Source organism: Colletotrichum destructivum, chromosome 7 (assembly GCF_034447905.1).
Source record: "Colletotrichum destructivum chromosome 7, complete sequence".
NCBI classification, from domain to species: Eukaryota; Fungi; Ascomycota; class Sordariomycetes; order Glomerellales; family Glomerellaceae; genus Colletotrichum; species Colletotrichum destructivum.
In genome coordinates, this window is record NC_085902.1 from 33,279 (window position 1) to 47,115 (window position 13,837).

General features: G+C 38.7%; 3 protein-coding genes across 3 annotated transcripts; 2 read left to right on the forward strand and 1 right to left on the reverse strand.

The window, feature by feature from the left end:
- Nucleotides 1–318: 318 nt before the first annotated feature.
- CDEST_10535 (Putative glucose-methanol-choline oxidoreductase, FAD/NAD(P)-binding domain superfamily) lies at nt 319–2,520 on the forward strand (the record flags this gene model as incomplete). The annotated part of the gene is made up of 5 exons (XM_062926691.1): nt 319–444; nt 589–786; nt 851–1,576; nt 1,677–1,824; nt 1,907–2,520. 5 exons carry the CDS (start codon nt 319–321, stop codon nt 2,518–2,520), a joined length of 1,812 nt encoding a protein of 603 aa, XP_062782742.1.
- Nucleotides 2,521–3,105: 585 nt separating this feature from the next.
- CDEST_10536 (Putative major facilitator superfamily, MFS transporter superfamily) lies at nt 3,106–4,820 on the reverse strand (the record flags this gene model as incomplete). The annotated part of the gene is made up of 3 exons (XM_062926692.1): nt 3,106–3,936; nt 4,005–4,526; nt 4,602–4,820. The coding sequence occupies 3 exons, from the start codon at nt 4,818–4,820 to the stop codon at nt 3,106–3,108; spliced, it is 1,572 nt and encodes a 523-aa protein (XP_062782743.1).
- A 740-nt stretch (nt 4,821–5,560) lies between these two features.
- CDEST_10537 (Putative amidase) lies at nt 5,561–7,450 on the forward strand (the record flags this gene model as incomplete). Its single annotated transcript, XM_062926693.1, has 6 exons — nt 5,561–5,827; nt 5,877–6,053; nt 6,103–6,306; nt 6,366–6,490; nt 6,552–6,990; nt 7,052–7,450. 6 exons carry the CDS (start codon nt 5,561–5,563, stop codon nt 7,448–7,450), a joined length of 1,611 nt encoding a protein of 536 aa, XP_062782744.1.
- Nucleotides 7,451–13,837: the final 6,387 nt, after the last annotated feature.

Sequence of the window (13,837 nt, forward strand, 5' to 3'; positions counted from 1 at the left end):
GTAGTTCGGAATCAATGAGTTCTCAAGCTGGGTCAACCCATTGTTTTTTTTACCACTCTCTACCTACACCTAGGGTATAATTAGCAATAAAAAGTACTTCAAATTGTATTCCTAAAAGAAGTTTTTTTTTAATCACAGTCAGGCTATGATTATTTTAGAAATTATCACTTTTAGTGTCTTGTGTTCAAGTGGGGGTGGGCTCTTTCTGGTTTTGAGTCATTTGTTCGTTTATAAATCTTCTCTTTGCTCTGGGATCTGACAAAACCCTTCCTCAGTGATTCTTGCATCTCCTTTTGCGTTATTGTAAGCTTTTCTACCATGCGATTTGCAATCCTCTTATTGGGGTCGGTTCTCCAAAGCCAGCTGTGCCACGCTGCGAAGGTGGCGGAGGAGTACAGCCACTTATTCGGCACACCAAACCAGTCAGAGACATTTGACTATTTGGTGAGTTTCGAATTTGGTCTTGAGCAAAATTACTGCATCTCGATTTGGTGCAGATACTTAGCTGCCAAAGAGCCTTTCCATGTGTTTCCAGTAGAGCACATTACCCAATTGAGATTAGCGAGGTGACTAATATTCGCATCTTAGATCGTCGGCGGTGGCAACTCCGGCCTTGTGGCAGCCATGCGCCTGTCCGTCGAGGGCAACTACTCGGTTGCTGTCGTGGAAGCTGGCGGCTTCTACCAGGACGACGCAGGCAACACCACGGAGTTCCCAGCCTATAACTCCCAATACATGGACGAGCCAGGCACCATCGACTGGAAGCTCACGACCAAGCCCCAAGCAGTAAGTAAACCCACTCAAAGACAGACACGGTCTCTCGAACCTCCTGTCTCATGCAATTCGGCAGCAACTAGGGGGTCGGTCCGTCCCTTACGCCCAAGGAAAAACACTCGGTGGCAGCACGGCTCGGAACGCCATGGTCTACCAGCGGGGCACTGCAAGCTTCTACGACCTCTGGGCGACGACCGTCGGTGATACGAGCTACGGTTGGGATAGTATCCTTCCCTTCCTCAAAAAGAGCGTTTCCTTCACCCCAGCTGATGAAGAACTCCGCGGCGGGCCGGCCGGCACCTCGGACATGACTGCCTTCGATCCCGAGGCGGGGCCTCTGAATGTGGGTTACTGGAATTATTTTGTGCCCGTGTCCGCTGCCTTTGCGAAGGGCATGGAGTCTTTGGGGCTGAAGGAAACTCCGACCGGAATGAACAGCGGCGAAGTCCTCGGCTACGCGCAGTTTCCGGCCGCCATCGACAGCGAGACACAGCTGCGGGATTCCTCTCAGACATCTTTTCTCAAGGCGGCGGCCAATTGCGCCGGGGAGAGATTGAGAATATACCCTAATACGCTGGCGAAACGGATCGTATTCAATGCTAAAAAGGCCGCGTCTGGTGTCGTCGTCAGCTCTGGTGGACCTGAATACGTTCTCAACGTCAAAAGGGAGGTTGTGTTGGCTGCCGGGGCCTTTCGCACGCCGCAACTGCTTATGGCTTCTGGCGTAGGACCACCCGGCGTTCTCGAGGAGAACAATATAACTACAGTTAATGCGTTATCAGGTGTTGGACAAGGTATACACGTAAGTGATTTGATATGGAAAAGATCTGCTAGTCTTTACAGCTCTTGTCAGCAGAGAAACCCTTTTTTTGTTTTTATGCTGACAGAAATCATCTGCCTAGGATCACCCGGGATTTGCTGCTGTTTACACAGTCAATGGTGTCTCACAGCACAGGTTGTGGAACAACGCAGAATACAAGGCCTTGGCAGAGGAAGAATACAGACAATCTGTCTCTGGTCCTTTGACGGCTTTTGCAGTCAACTATATCTGTAAGTAACATCCAACAACCTCTTAAGAACTAGAATCGTAGGTTGGAAAACTGAGCCTGGCGACTGGTGGCTTGACTTATAGTGTTTGATCGGTTGCCCAAAGACGCGAACATTAGTGCGGACCTACGCGAAAGCCTTGAGCAATACCCCGAGGATTGGCCACATGTCGAGTATATCTGGAACGCGGCTGGGCAAGCAACAAACACACCTGGTGACTACCTTGCGCTTGGCACTGTACTTCTCACCCATGCGTCGCTCGGTTCCGTCACTATCAACTCTTCAGACACGGCCAACCCGCCTGTTGTCGATGTCAGATGGCTTTCAAACGACACCGACCGAGAGCTTGCTATTGAGGGCGTGAAGCGCGCCCGTGCTTTGGCGGCTTCCACAGGGGTGATTATAACCGAAGTAGCCCCTGGCCCCGATGTACAGAGCGACGAGCAGATCTGGGAATGGATCAAGGCGAATACTGTGACGGCCCACCACGCCACTGGAAGCTGTAAGATGGGCCGAAAGGATGATGCCTCGGCCGTTGTCGATGCCAAGGGCTGTGTATTGGGTGGCGTCTCGTCCTTACGTATCATTGATGCTAGTATCATCCCAATTGCGTTTCCAGGCCAACCAATGGCGACCATTTGTATGTCAACCCCTATCCAAGCACTCATCGATATGGAGCTCAATTCTTTGTATATTTGAGACTCCTCACTAACTGTTGATCTGTAGATGGTATCGCAGAAAAGATATCTGCAGAGATAAATAGCGGACATCAATGCTGAGAGTGTTATGTGTACAAATGTAATAAAACTAAAATAGGTAAGCAAGCTAGACAAGCAAGCGCATTGTCTAACTTCAGCTATATTCCAAATTAGACATCTAAAAATATTCATAATGAGTAATTAGCTAATATAATTTAGAATTCTCTACCATAGCTTTATAACCTGGATACTTATAGATAGTATAGACTTCTTCTGAAGTGTAGGGGAACATGAATAGAATAGTTCCACATTGAAAACAAATTGAATTAGATGGTTAGTTCCTCAGAAATAGAAGAAAGGGAGAACATATACATGATTAGAGTTTGAAAGGCCACAAGTCTATAGAGAACTCAGTTGAGGAGACAATCTGCGTCAGTGATGGAGGTTAGTCCAAGTGTTGAGACTCCGAGATAGTGCACCTTGTCAAATCTTAGCTATGGAAAACCACCACCACTCTAGACTTCTTCGACGTAAAAGAACATATCGATTTGACTCAATCCCGTAATTGTGGGAAAGTAAACCGTAACTAGTAAGCATAACGGAAATGCTTGTTCTCAATGTCGGTCTTTTCCATGAATCCGGCTCGAATGCCCTCGTCGTCGGCTTCGCCATCAACAACACCCCTGACACCGTAAACACGGTCGCGTCTTTTGTTCTCCCACTTGCAGTAGAAAGCAAAGATGATGAACATAACCATGGTTCCGGAGGTAAATGAAAGAAGGGCTGTGATTCCAGTAAAGTACCGCGGAGCCTCGTCGGCCTTGAAGAAGTTGGTACCTGCGACGTTGCCACACGCCCATACGACGAACCAAAGACCGTTCACAAAAGATCGCTTGGTGTGGCCGGCGAAATTGGCTGCGAGCAGACTGTAGCACGAGGCTGCTCCGATGCCGAAGACGTAGAGGATCCAGGTGGATCCAACCAGCCTCCACTGGTGCTCCAAGGACGTCAGGCGGATGCCTAAGAATCCTGCGAATGGAATGGAGAGGGTGACGACGGCAACATAACATCTAGTATTGATGTAACGAGAGGCCACCCATCCAGAGATAGGCAGGATGACTAACTCAATGATACCGGTGGGAAGCTGTAGGAGTGTCGCGTTGATGCCAGAGAAACCGTACCCCTTGAGAAGTGCCGAGCCGAAGTAGCCAAGACCGCCGCTGCCGACGCCGTTACAAAAGCCGCAGATGCAGAAAATGTAGACTTTCGGGTCCAAGAAGGCTTCTTGGATCTGCCTCCGCTTGAAGGCCTTATCTTTGATGCCGATCATGTTTTGCGACACTCGATCGACGGCCACAAGCTTCTCTCTTTCGTTGAGCCAGCGGGCGGTCATCGGGGAATCGGGAACAATGCAGAGCTAAAAGGCAAAAGCCAGTAAGAATATTTCCTTCGAATGGTAGCACGCGGCCATGGAAGAAAACTCACGAATAGAACCGACCATAAGAGGTTCGCACCACCAATCAACAAGAAGATCAGCTGCCATGAAGAAGCGATGCTCGTACTGTGCACGTGTCCAAGACCGAAAGCAATCAGGGACCCTCCTGCAGTCGCCAGTCCGTTCATAGCAATGAACAGAATCAGTCGCAGGGAAAGCTCTTGGCGGGTGAAGAACATGGAGCAGATGGTCATGTAAGCCGGCGTCATGTTGCTTTCAGCCATGCCCAGGATGAACCTCAGCGCAAAAATGCCTCCAAAGTTCTTTGCTGCCGCGCAGCACATGAGAAGCCCTCCCCAGACACCAATCATGATACCTGTGTACTTTGCAACTGGTAGACGCTGGAGTAGCATACTAGCTGGAATGTACCAGATGATGTTGCCGTAGGCGAAAGCCGATGCCACAGTCGAGTACTGCTGACCTTCCAATCCAAGGTCAGGAATCAGGGTGTATGCAGCAGCATAGTTCAAGGAGAGTTTGTCCAAGAATTGAAAGACGAACGAAGTCATAAGCTGAGGTAGATCTAGTCAGCCTCAGATTGAACACTCGGTAACTATCCGGGGCGGTCTAGAAAGGACGCGGCTCACCATTGGCATCAGGATCCTGTCCATTTTCCTCTTAACCCTTCGTCTTTCTCCTTCGAGATCATCGGAGTCAAGGTTTCGGGCTTCCGCATATGCCGCGGCACCAATGTCCTTAGCATTGGCCATCATGTCAAGTTTGGGATCCGGAGAAGGGGCATCATCGCCAGGACCGGCACGGGACTCAATAGCCGCCATCTCCTTTGTTTCGTAGGCGTGAGACATCCTGGTGAACTTGAGAGTAGGTGTTGATTGGAAAATTGTGTCTGGTCTGAACCAAATCATCGTACCAGAGTCGGGAGCGTTGGGATAGACATTAATACGCTTGAGAAGTTGCGCATTATCATCAATCGACGGGTAAATCAGGAGCACGTGGGGGGAGCTACCTGCTATATTCCCCAGAAATCCACATTGCCTGATAGGGGGTGGTCGGGTCCGGAAGTGCGGAAGCTGGGGCTAGGTTGTAGAATTGATGGGCGATTATCGGGCAAGATGTGTAAAGTTTCTTAGTTGTAGAACCAATGATGCGAGCCAGTAACATCCATACATCTCGCACCAGTTGCTTCAGTATCTTGCAGGCTTGATAGCTGAGCGTTGATTGTGGTGTCGGAGCTGGCAACCCGATGAACTTCGCCGTCGGAAAGAATGCACCTTAATTTGAAAGCCTATCGGGTCTACCGAAAGACCCCAGGACCGACGAAGTCCGAGGTGGGGCGGAGAAACCAGGGGACACGGCATTCGTCGGACATCACACTCCACTGTCACTGCAACTTCGACAGATGCTGATGGTCGAAAAGCGCCGCGGACTTCATTGAAGTCTTAACTACGTCTATATCTAAGTGAGATAGAACATGTTAAAACTCGTCATATTGCAGTGTTTTCTTTTGCGGCTGAGGCGTCTCCAAGCTATCTGTCTTCACTCCCTTCCTCTAAGCTTGAAGCCAAACAAGCACTCATCATAAACCATGCGTCTCGGATCCCCGATAGGTAGAGCGCTCACCATGCGCGATGACTCGCTTGATAAGATCTCACCACCCCTGAAACTCGAAAATCTGCCGAATCCGCTTCCATCAAACGTCTGCGATATCCGACATCTAGTACTTGAACCGGAGGAGATTGAGATTACATCTCTTGACGCGGACGAGATTTTAGCGGCAATCAGGTCCAAGAAATATTCATGCGTCACTGTCACCAAGGCATTCCTTCGTGCCGCGGCACTGGCTCAAGTTCTAGTAAGACGCCGATGCACTCTTGATTTGAAAATCGTTCTCACCAATATAGACAAACTGCATTACTGAGTTGCTTCCTGAAATGGCTTTAGAGCGAGCAGCCCTTCTTGACGCTCTGCCAGAACCACTTGGCCCGCTTCACGGCTTGCCCATCTCTATCAAAGAGCACCACGGCATGTTCGGGCGAATGAAAACGTGTGGGATGGTCGCCTACATTGATGCAGAGACTGTAAGTTTCGGGGCTTGTCCTGTCTGCAACTAAAGCTGACGCTTTCAAGTCAGGAGTAAGCGGTGTCAATGATGTCCTCTGGGCGGCTGGGGCTGTGTTCTACGCACGAAATACGATGCCGCAGACCGGTATGCACCTGGAGACGTCCTCCAACATCTACGGAACGACACTCAATCCCCGCAATCTGTCTCTGACTCCAGGCGGGAGCTCGGGTGGCGAAGCCGCTCTCATAGCGTTCCGAGGAAGCGTCTTGGTAAGAGCTCTATTCCATGTCACCAATCCTGTTGCAAAAGTTTCTGAACAATCCGGAAGGGTGTTGGAGGAGACAGCGGCGGATCGATTCGGGCTCCAGCTGGATTTACTGGCATATATGGGTTCAAGCCTTCCACTGGCCGGCTCAGTCGCGGTGGCGCAAGAGCTGTTCCTGGTGGCGACGGGTAAGTAGCTTTCCATCCGCGGTATCGATTGTGGTTAATAAGTCGTCTAATATCTCTGCAGCATTATTGGAGCTCATGGACCAATGTGTACCTCTCGCTCTGCGCTTTCCCTATTTATGAGCACATACTGCAATGCCGAGCCGTGGCAGCAAGATACCTCACTCGTTCCGTTGCCCTGGCGAGAAGTCAAACTTCCCAGAAAGATCAAGATTGGAGTCATGTGGAACGACGGAATCGTCATGCCTCATCCTCCCGTTCGTCGAGCACTCGAAGAAGTGGCCACCGCCCTTCGTGCGCGTGGAGACCAATTCGAAATGATCCATTGGATCCCTCTTAACCACTCAAGGGCCTACGAGATCAGCATGGGCTTGTACTTTGAAGACGGAGGAAAAGCGATCAAAAAGGTCCTCGAAGATGGCGGTGAAGAGCCTCGTCCTTTGACGCAGTGGATCTTCGATAATGACCTTGTTAAAGACAAAACGAAGGAGGAAGTGTGGGCAGTAAGTTTATCTCAGGAAACCATCCTCCAAGAGAACACAGTACTAAACTTGGCCGTACTAGTTGAAAGCCGAGAGGAACGCATACCGCCAGCAGTACAATGATCACTGGCTGGCAACTGCCGCTCCTGATGGCCATGCCGTCGACGCAATCCTTAGTCCTGTGAGCCCGAGTGCCGCGCCCCCCCACGGCACGAGCACATACTGGCCATACACAAGCCAGTGGAATCTGCTGGAATACCCTGCTGTTTGTTTCCCCGTCACCACCGTTGACCCTGCGATGGATGTCAAAGACTACGGATACGTGCCGAAGAACCCTCGCGACAAGTACCTGCATGACCAGTACGACCCAAAGACCTACGTGGACGCTCCGATTGGTCTTCAGGTCATCACTCGGAAGTTTGAGGACGAAAAGTGTCTGGCAATCTTGGAAGCAATTGAGAAAGCAATGGGGAGAGAGTAAAGCTAGAGGACACTCATGCCTCTGCACGTCGCAGAATTATATAGGCTATGTTGCAATCTAATGTTCAGCACCGTTTAGTAGTAGCTACTAATACAGCCGTATCTAAATGACTGCAAGTAATTAGGCTCCAAGCCTATAAAGACAAACAATAATTAGATAGAATAGGTCTATATCTACCTAAAGGCTAACGATAACCTAGAGGGTGTATTTAGCTATTAATAGAGCACTAAGGTTAGTATAAAAGCCTATATTAGCTTGCTATATAATAAGACTAAGATGCAGCTGCTTACTTAGAAGATAGCAGTATAGCTCTATAGTAAAGATTTATTAAGATGCAACTAGGACTCTTAGAACCTATAGGACTTACTTTCTAAAGCTGCATTACTATCTTTAATATATGCTATTTTATTATCCTAAAGGTATACTATATAAGCTTTGTTCTATTATTAAACGTAATAATTAGTATTAAAGACTTATAGCTGTAACTTCTATCTTTAGTAATACTTCTCTTTTAAGCTAAGTATATATAATTACAAACTAATAAGATTAATAATAAGCTAGTAAGACCTTAGCTACCTATTTATATAAAACCTATAATTAGATATCTAACTATAATATAATACTACTCCTATTAAAGGCTAATATATAGCCTTGTAGGTATATGTGTTATCTAGCTAGCAGTATTATAGTTAGCTTTCTATAGTAGTATCTATTAGCAGAAGCTAAGGCAATAAAGCTAGGGAATAGTGCTATAAGTTATACTAAAGGGATTAGGTCTTAAAAGGATATAGTAATTAGTTATATACTTAATAAGGGGCTTATAATATTAGTTACTAGTAAAGGGTGCTAAGAGTATCTAAGGGGATAATTATAAAGTTAATTACTAAAGAGCTATAGAAGGTAATTTATCTATATAGAATAAATATCCTTATATCCTTAAGTATTATTTCTAAGACTAACATCTTAAAGTTAGTCTTTATCTTAAGACTAATAATCTAAATGTTAGTTCCTAGTGTAGACTGCTTATTATTTATTAGTTCTTTTTATCTATATATAACCTTCTCTAGTTCTTCTGCTTTAAGGAGTTACTTATGTAATCTTATTTCTTATTTATATAAATGCTATACTACCTACACCCTACTTAGCCTAGTAGAGCTGCATTACCTATAGCTTGTTAGGTTATAATATTAGGTCTTCTCTCTAAAGGTCTTATCCTTAAGACTATATAAGTAGGTAGTATCTCCTAAGTTAGGGAGTTATTAAACTTGCTTTCTAATTTCTTATAATGCTAATACTATATTAGGTTGTATTAAAAAATTAAAATTAAAATCTAAGTCTTAAAAGATAAAGATAAAAGATTATAAGCATCTTATGCTTCTAGAGTTTTTTAATGCTTATTCTACTATTACTAATATGCCTTATACTTACTGTCTTTATATAAAAGCGTCTTATTATTTTAATAAAGGCTTTTCTTATTATTAAGCTTATATTAAGGTAAAAAAGCCTTATAATAGCGTTTTAGTAGTATTTACTTATAGGTAGTTATATCTTATGTAAATCTTCTTATTAGGCTAATCTAGTTATAGTTTAAAAGTTAAACGCTTAGTAAAAAGAGTAGGATAAAAAAGAGGAAAAAGCTAGTAAGAAGCTTTTAAAGCTTTATAAGGAGCTTACTTACTTATAATCCTTAATAGTAATAGCAGTAGGTTATCTAGTAAGGATTTAAAAGACTTAGAAACTAGTTTGTAATTATTAGGCTAAAACTTTCTATAGGGGTATATAGGAGATTAATAAGTTAGATGCCTTAAAGTTAGCATTAGGTGCTTATAAGCATAGTATAATAAAGGAGCTGTAATTTATAAGGGTTTTTAATAATATAGACTAATCCTTATTTAAGCTTAGTAATAATTTCTTAAGTTTAAGACTATTAGTAGTAGAGGAGTTATTTAGAGTTTGTAATACTCCTAAAGTAGTTGTAAGGCATACTAGAGGTTCTTAACTAGTTTCTATAAGTTATCTTTATATTTATAGCCTTTCTATTTAATAAGATATTTATTATAACTATCTTTATTCCTATAGTTAATAATTTATTTAACTTTATATTCTAGTTTATTAGGTTTAATAATAATGCAGTCTTTAGTATGTAATCTATATAGTGCTAGTTTAAAAAGTATAATATAAAAGACTAAGTAAATCTTTATTATATTAAGTAGTTTTAGCTTGTAGTTAACTAGTAAAACCTTCTTTAGAATTTTAAAAGGTTTAAGTTTTTTATAGTCTAACTTATTACTTAGTTGCTTAGTTTTAATGTTTTATTATATAACGTAGGTGCTATCTCCCTCCTCTAAAGATAGTCCTCTAATCCTTAAAGTGTTAATATATTTCTTTATTTGTTTTTTAATAAATTCTAAGTCTTAGAAGATGTTTATCTAGATTTTATATATCTTATTAATTTTAGCTACAGCCTTTAGGGCCTATAGTCCTTTATATAGTTCTCTATATGCTATTAATTTAAATCTATAGTTTAAGTAGAATAGGGAGTAGAGAGTGCTTTCTTTAACTATACTATTATAAGCAAACTAAGCTGTAGGTAATAGTAGTACTTAGTTATCTTAATTATAATTAATATAGCATTATAAATACTATTTAAGTATTTAGTTAATTTATTTAGTTTAACTATTAGTTTATAGGTAGAAAGAGGTAAATAGTTTGTAGTTTGCACTAAGTTATAAAATTAGAGATTTCTAAAACTTTAAAGTAAACAGCTTATTTCTATTTAATATAATTTTATTAAGTAGTCTATAGTTACTAATAATATATTTTAAAAACGTATATATAAGGTCTTCTATTATACTTACTTTTAGGTATAAAATAAAGTAAGTATATTTAGTAAGTTAGTCTATAATAACTAAAACGCTATTATAATAAACCTTTATAAGTAGTTCTCTTAACTTTAGTAGTTTAATAATAAAGTCTAAAGAGATTAAATGCTATACTGCTAGTAGTACTAGTAGTAGCTAAATAAGTCTATAGAGCTTATGTAGACTGTTTTTGCTTTTCTTATAGGGTTTATAATCCTAGATTGCGTTTGCAATATCTTGTTTTATTACTTACTAGTTGTAGTATTATTAAATTTATTTCTAGGTCTTAGTAACTCCTTAGTAACTATATGCTTAAGTACTATAAATCTCTCTAACTATTTTATATGTTATTTTATTAGTTATACTAACTATAACTTATTTAGTAATTATAAGTAGCTTTTATACTAAAATAAGGTCTTTATTCTTATTTATTTTAAAGATAACTTATATTTTCTTTAGGATAGGAACTTTATAATCTATCCTTCTGCTAAAAGCGTTAGCTCTACTATTATTAGTTCTTTTCCTATAGATAATCTAGAAGTTATATTCTAAAAGGAATTCTAACTATCTAACTTATTATTTATTTAGGTTTTTAGAGGTTGTAAAATATATAAGGTTTTTATAGTCTATATATATAAGAACTTTATATTTTATACTAGATAGTTATAGTCTTTATTTATAAAATGCTTTAATAATTGCTATAAGTTCTTTATTATATATCTAGTAATTTAACTCTAGTCTATAAAATGCTTTAAAGAAGAATGCATAAGGGTGTAATCTTTCTTCTTTATTACATTAACTAAGTTATCTACCTATAGTAAAGTTAGAGGTATTAACTTTAATCTTATAAGGTTTTTTTAGGTTAGGGATTTAAGTAATAGGTTTTAAGCTAACCTATTGCTTAACTTTCTTAAATGCGTTATTATATTCCTTAGTCTATTTAAATAAGGTGTCTTTTTATATAAGGTTTTAAATATACTACATGCTTCTTATATAACTTCTAAGGAATTATTAATAGAAATTAATAAATCCTAAGAATAACTAAATGTTTTTAACGTTCTAAGGTGTAGGTTAGTCTCTAACTGCTTATACTTTCTTTACTTCTATCTTAATTTATCTTAGTATAATAGTATATCTTAAGAAGTTAACTTTTTAGGTGTAGAATTTGCATTTTTCTACTTCTACTAATAGCTTAGCTTCTTAAAGCTTTTAAAGAACTTTATATATATATTCCTTATATAGCTTAAGGGTAGATAAGAAAATAAGGATGTTATTAAGGTAGATAATAATAAATATATTAATAAATTTGCTAAGAATGTAGTTAATTATTATTTAAAAGGTAGTAGGTGTATTAGTAAGTTTAAAAGGTATAATAAGATACTTAAAAAGTCCTTTATGTATTTAAAATGCTATCTTTTATTCTTTACCTACCTTTATTCTAATTAGGTTGTAGGCTTCTTTAAGGCTTAAGGCTGTAAACTATATTGCTTTATATAGTAGATCTTAGAGTTTTAAAATAAGTAGTAATAAGTAATAATTCTTCTTTATAATGCTATTAAGCTATTAGTAGTTAATATATAGTTATAGTTTGCTATTCTTCTTTAGTATAAATAGGATAAAGTATTCTATAGATAACTTAAAAAGTCTAATATATCTCTTTTTAAGGTTTTTATTAAGGTACTTATTAAGTACCTTATATTCTATTTTATTTAGTCTATATATTAGATAGAACTTTAGATAAAAGCTTTTAATAAAAGGGATTTTGTAATTACAAGGTTTATGTTTTAGTAAGCCTATTTCTAATTTTAGTGTAAATAGCTTTTTATACTTCTAGTACTTCTTTAGAATAGCTAGAAGTAGATCTAATCCCTAATCTAATGCTGCTAAAGCTACTATTTTAAAAGGCTATATCTCCTAAAGATAGGTAATATATTGTATTTATTGTTTCTATTATAGTATATTATTAAGAGGTGCTTTAAAAGATTTATTTAAGGCTTAGCTCTTATAGTACTACTTAGTAACTAAATCTAACTATTAGAGTTAGCTAGTTCTTTAATCTATTTATAGGTTATGCTTTTATAACTATATAATTCTTAAGATAATGTTAATATCTTCTATTTCTATAATATTAAATTAAAGTTCTTTTTTCTAGCTATAAACTTATAAAGGGAGGTATACTATTTTTAAAATAATAAGTCTGCTGCTATACTTAACTTATTCTCTTTTAACTATTTATAGCGTATATAAGCGTTTCTTTTTTTGCTATAGTATCTATTATTTATTTACTTATTTAATTAAGATAAAGTTTCTTTAAGCGCTGTTATTAATAATTGTATATACCTGCTATCTTTAGATCTTAATATCTAGGTTAAAATATGCTGTATTATAAGTTGTATATAAGGTTTTATAGGTTATTGCTATATATTACCCTTCTACTATAGGCGTCTTTAGTTTTTTAACTAATGTACCTATATAGTAAGTCGCCTATTATAGTAAGTTACCTACTTTTCTAACTTTCTACCTCTTTAACCTTTATACATCTTTTCCTCTACGTACAAACATGCAATCTACCTTAATTAAAAGTTGTATTATCCTTGCTATCTAGGCTTTTAAAAAAGACCTAAAAATGTCTATATAAACAGCTGCCTCTACCTTTAAGGTCCTTTAAATAACGCTATACAACTAACGCATAGGATGCGTTATATAAGGCAAAAGATAACTAAATTTAATAAAGATAACTATAACTAAAGAGGAGGTAATTCTTAAATAAGTTATTAACTTAATTAATTAAGGGTTCCCTTTGCAATAAGAAGATGTATAAGAAATAGCTAACTAACTCCTAAACGCATGCAATAGGATGCATATAGAACCCTAATAGGTAGAGAACTTGTTAGAATAAAGGATAATAATATCCTTATTCTACTACTTTGCTTTATATTTCCTCTATTATAGGAGATTATATAAGCAACTACTATTCTATTATTATCTACTAAAAAAGTAGATTAATATAGATAATACTTACGTAAGCAACCTACTTACGTAATACAGTAAGATATAGTTATCCTCTTATGCAAAGGTTATCTTACTACTTTCTATTGCTTCTTATTCGATTAGGTTATACTGTTTAGGATACTTTAAATCGATTACGCAACTGCTTACGCACATAATTACGCAACCAAGGGTCAATTTATAAGCAGCTTACGCAAGTATGGAATATTCTAGTAAGCTGGATACATCTATATAAGGAAAGGGGATCTTCTGTCTTCTAGTCTCTTAGTCTCTCTCTAAGCAAGCAATCTCTTAAGTAGTAATCTAACTACTATACTCTCTTTACCTCTTATCTCTTTAGGTACATATCTCTTAAAGAGCTATCTTTTTATCCTACCCTTGTTAAGCTTATATTCTTGCTTCTATAAGCTTTACTATTTATTATACCTATTTTAAGGTATAATAACCTGTTGTGCTAACAGAACTTTATATAATACATCCCTAAATTAAAAATGCAATTTTAATATTAAATTAACTA